This window comes from Mesitornis unicolor, unplaced genomic scaffold (assembly GCF_000695765.1).
Source record: "Mesitornis unicolor isolate BGI_N332 unplaced genomic scaffold, ASM69576v1 scaffold16746, whole genome shotgun sequence".
Taxonomy (NCBI): domain Eukaryota; kingdom Metazoa; phylum Chordata; class Aves; order Mesitornithiformes; family Mesitornithidae; genus Mesitornis; species Mesitornis unicolor.
Window position 1 is genome coordinate 21,373 of NW_010189039.1, and position 4,453 is coordinate 25,825.

Below are 4,453 nucleotides of genomic sequence, written 5' to 3' on the forward strand. Positions count from 1 at the left end.
GTTATGAAGTGTCCTCTGGAAACATTTTTGGAAGTCCATAAAATGGCCTTAAATACGTTTAGTGACTAATACATCAATGAGAGGCAAAGGGGGTGGGAATCCAAGACTATTTCAACAAAAACAGTTCCTAATTATCTCTTCAAAAGATGATGTTTTGGGGATTGTTGTTGTTATGCAAGAGTTTTAAGAAGGGGGGGGGGGAAGGAAAGACCATTTAATGCAGCCCTGTCAATCAGCTGTCACAGAGTTCATTTTTCAACCTCAACCATTATGCAGATTGGGGTATTATTATAAAACACATTTTCGCTCAAGCATGAGGCCTCAAGCAAGTAAGACAGGTGGCAGTGGCACAGGACGAGTGGCTGGCCTTCCTTTGGGGCACTTCTGCTGCTGCGCCTGTAACACCAAACCAGCAAACAGCCACGCTCTGACAGAAGCGTCTGTTGAAGAACACACTTTTCTGTATAATTACTTGAAAAGATTCATATAATAAGGTCATTAAAAATCGTTTCACTTCTCAGCAGAGCATGACACTGGTTTACTCTTTCCACTCAGATTTAAGTTGTTCCCAGATACCATGCAAACGGATTTTGCTTTAGATCTGAGGCAATCGCAGGGTGCTTCTAAGTTAGCATTGCCAATGCTGAAACATTTAAATTGCAAATGTAAACTGAAACTATTAAGGTTGGAAAAAATATGCTTTTAATTGTTCTCAACTGGGAGAAGTTAGCATCATTCTAATTATTCTTTGAGTTACCTTGCTCTAATGAAGGAAGCACATGCCTTTATCCCAATGTTCTGCTCCCAGGACTCGGAGGCTGCACGATTCCCTTTGTCCGTCCTTTCCGGGTCTTCCGAAGTGCAGACGAATTCTTTGACAGCCTGGCTGCTGCTACAAGTCACTGCATCCTCCCTCTCTGTTCCTGCAGCACGGCTGGACCAAGAGCCTTCTTTCTGCCCCTCTGACCCGTGAGGCTGCAAATCAATCTCTCTTCCAGTTGATGTGTTGGATCCGCTGTCACTTACACTGACCTCTTCAGACCGACTGAGCTTTGTTTCTGGAATGACTAACGGAGACACATGCTGTAAAAGGCTCATGTAAGCTTCAGCAAGTAACTTCCAGTACCACGGGTTGAAAGGATGTAGGCAGATCAGGTGCTGCAGACATGTGATCTTTTTTTCTACATTTTCCAGACCCTGGTAAATGGCAAACTGAAGGCTGAGAACTGTCGTTAAGTGATCTGTGTTAGTAGCGTCGTTTCTCTAGAAACAAAAGATGATAGATTAAAAAGAGGAGTAGAACAGAATCATCTCTCAGATCTTAACAAAATGTCTGAAAAATGACACATAAATATTGCTAAAGGTAATTTTTAAATCATACAAAACTGTGCTCCTAATTTTAAATACTACGTGATACAGATCACGCACGACCAAGCTGACAGCATTCCCTTTGGCTGCCTTGTCCCGGTCCAAAAGGCAAGAAGGCCCCAAATGCTGTCATTTATTTGCCTTCAGAGTTTTACACAGCTGCCCTTCTTTGAAGTGTAAACACCTTTTACAGAAAATAAACAGCAGCAGTAAAATTCTTGCAGACTCCAGAGCCTCTGGACATTTTCCTTTATGGGAAAAACACGATTTGTGGTCAGATACTCTTCTTGGTGGCAGTTTGGCAGCAAGTATATGGAAATAAAAGGGAGTTTTGAATGGTCACTTTTATAGTGGAAAGATTTAAGCACTCATTTATCCCCTTTCTTATAATTCCTATTACATTACATTAATTCTGCCTGGCAGAGCATGATATTTAGTCCCTTCCAGGACTACCAGCCTCCCTGCACAGGGAGCTCATTGTGGTACAGGGTGTTCTGATTTCTAAAGAGTGATTACATCTGCAGTGACAGTTACCCTCTGTTTACCAAATACTCTGAGCACTGAACATCCTGAAGGATTATACACGTGAAGATTATTTTTACAGAAAATGACCCATATAAAAGAACTACTGGCAATATTTTGATGTTCACAGCATAAAAGAAATGTTGCATTATTTACCATTTTTTCTGCAATATCCAGAGCCTCCTGGTGCCTTCCTAGACGAGATAAGCACCGAGCCTGGCCCTCTTGGACATCGCGCCTCATTGCAATGTTACTGGGAGGTAAGAGCAGCAAGCAGTTCGAGTATTCACACAGGGCTTTCTAGTGGTGTCGACAAAAAGAAAAGCCAAATACAACAGCAAGAGATTTTCATTTAAAAGCAAGCCTGACAGTACGTTTTGTCTATGACTACAGTCACAAAGGGAATTCGGGAGCTGAAGTCCACATTTTCATTTCTCTGGACTCAGCTACCACCTATGCCAGCAACAGACAAGGGCCCTGGTACTACACAGCCAAATCAGTGGCGAGCAACCTCAATCCTAACTCGTGCTGAAGCCCTGGCAGGATCCAGCACACATCTGTCCCTCTGTCCCCCACCAGGCCTGGTCCAGAAGGGATCATCTGCTGACCTGGGCAGTACGTGACACAAGGCATCTTTCCCTCAGCTACCAACTCAGTGATCAGAGCACTCATCCTAAATTTGGGGGAGCCTGTTTCAAATCCATGACATCCTCCACGAGATGGTTTGAACCTGCAAGTACCTCACCTCACAGGAATAATCAGCAAGCTGGAGAACACCACAAGGAAGGTGAATCACCATCGTTCCTGTAGGGTGGTTCTAATTTGCATGAAATAATTAAACATTAATTGGGCTAAGGAAAAAGACAAGAATGAGCAGTACTTCTGTAGCTTAATGCTCAGGGCACTCACCAGGACTCCAATTAACATTTAAATACATTAAATTACGTATTCAGTGAAGCTGAGACCTGAATCTTGGTTCCTCCGTATCCATGTGAGTGCTCAGACCAGAAGACTTAAGACCAGTGCCCATTCTCCCGTCTCTCAAAATGAATATTTAATTATTCCTTGCAAACATGAATGGTTCCAATAGAAAGAGCTTCCTGGCCACATACCCAAAATACTTCCTAGCAAAATGGCTGAAATATTTTTCTTCCCTGGTGTTAAGTTCACATTCCTTCTCAAGCAACAGGATCAGGCATTACAAATCCCAAGCAGATTCTACAGTCATCTATATCCTAAAAACGGGCACAGCTTAGATCACCACTGTCCTTGGCATTTCCTATCAAATGGCCTAGGCTGACGTAAAAAAGTCATTACAGTGAGTGAGGAGATTACTACCCCCATGTACTTATTTCCAGTCCCCTTTCAAAACTGTAATTTTACGTGTAGTCTGGTTTTGGTTCTGTCACAGTGATCCAGGTCAGCAATAAGACAGAAGATATTTTTAACATATATCACTGTGACAAGAAAGGGTTAGGAAGCAATGGTCTGTTCTGCTGGCAGATCCGATGGGGTGCTGTCCTCTCCCAAGACAGTCCTGCAGCACACAGCAAGGAGCAATCTGCTCTTCCTGAGGGTCAGCAGCCACGTCTGACCGCAGCCTGAGGCGTCTCTCTTCTCAGCACACTTTTATGAATCCCTTCAGGGTGTCTCAGCTGAGACTGGAAAGCATCTGTCAGGTGTAGACAAGGCAACAGCAGTGCTGGAATAACATTAGAAAGCAGAAGTCGGTGCCAACTAAGGTACAAAAAGATCCACAGATCCAATGGGCAAGGCAAAAGGAGCAGAGTCAGAAGATGGCTCAAGGGCTTTGAAATCAGGGAGCCTGTAATGCAAACCATAGCCTGAAACAAGAAGCTATTAAAGCTGAAACAAGGCCAGAGGCAGCTGATTTCAACCAGGAGACAAGGTAACAGAAGAGCAGATCCTGCAGCAAGGACTACAGAAGCAAAAGAGTATGGATGGTTAGAAATACAGCTCAGGAAGCAGGCAGTGAGGAGAGTCTAGGACTAGGGCAGAAACAGAAACGGGGAACATAAATGCACCCGAGGCACAACCAGTCATCCAGAGCAAGGGGAGGCAGCGGAGGTGGGACAATGAATGATGAGGCTCACACACAGTCAGCTTTCACCCGACAGCGGGGGGAGCTCTGAGGAAGGTGAGCAGCAGCCAGGTGGCTGCCAGCGATCTGACAGCCTTTGTGGGACATGGCTGCTCCCAGGAGCAGAGAAACCCGCACGTTTAACTTTGGCTAAGCACGACTTCCATGGCCACAAACACCACCTCTGCTCACTGCTGATGTGCGAGCCTGGTCTGGATCTGCTCCGGGTGCAGAGCAGCATTTCTGGCCAGTTCACACTGGCTTCACGCTGACTCTTGGCAAGGCAAAAATCTGGCTGGGGGAGCCTGCCAGAACACAGTTACCTATATAACTTTATATAACCCTTATATAAATATCCATACACATTCACAACAGGGTCTACAGGGTCATCGCAGTTTGTATCTCCGCTGCTTCCACCAACCAGGGCCTGGACCCTGCGAGAGCCCTGGAAATACCTCAAAC

At 45.0% G+C, this 4,453-nt stretch overlaps 1 protein-coding gene across 1 annotated transcript in view; it reads right to left on the reverse strand.

The window, feature by feature from the left end:
• The window catches only part of LOC104541797 (chromosome unknown open reading frame, human C8orf76), a 7,111-nt gene extending 4,422 nt beyond the window's left edge, over positions 1-2,689 (reverse strand). Inside the window, exons 1-3 of the mRNA XM_010185937.1 lie at positions 2,636-2,689; positions 2,047-2,190; positions 758-1,263 (exon numbers count right to left, since the gene is read on the reverse strand). Coding sequence (XP_010184239.1) covers positions 758-1,263; positions 2,047-2,190; positions 2,636-2,689 — 704 coding nt within the window. The remainder of the gene's footprint in view (positions 1-757; positions 1,264-2,046; positions 2,191-2,635) is intronic.
• Positions 2,690-4,453: the final 1,764 nt, after the last annotated feature.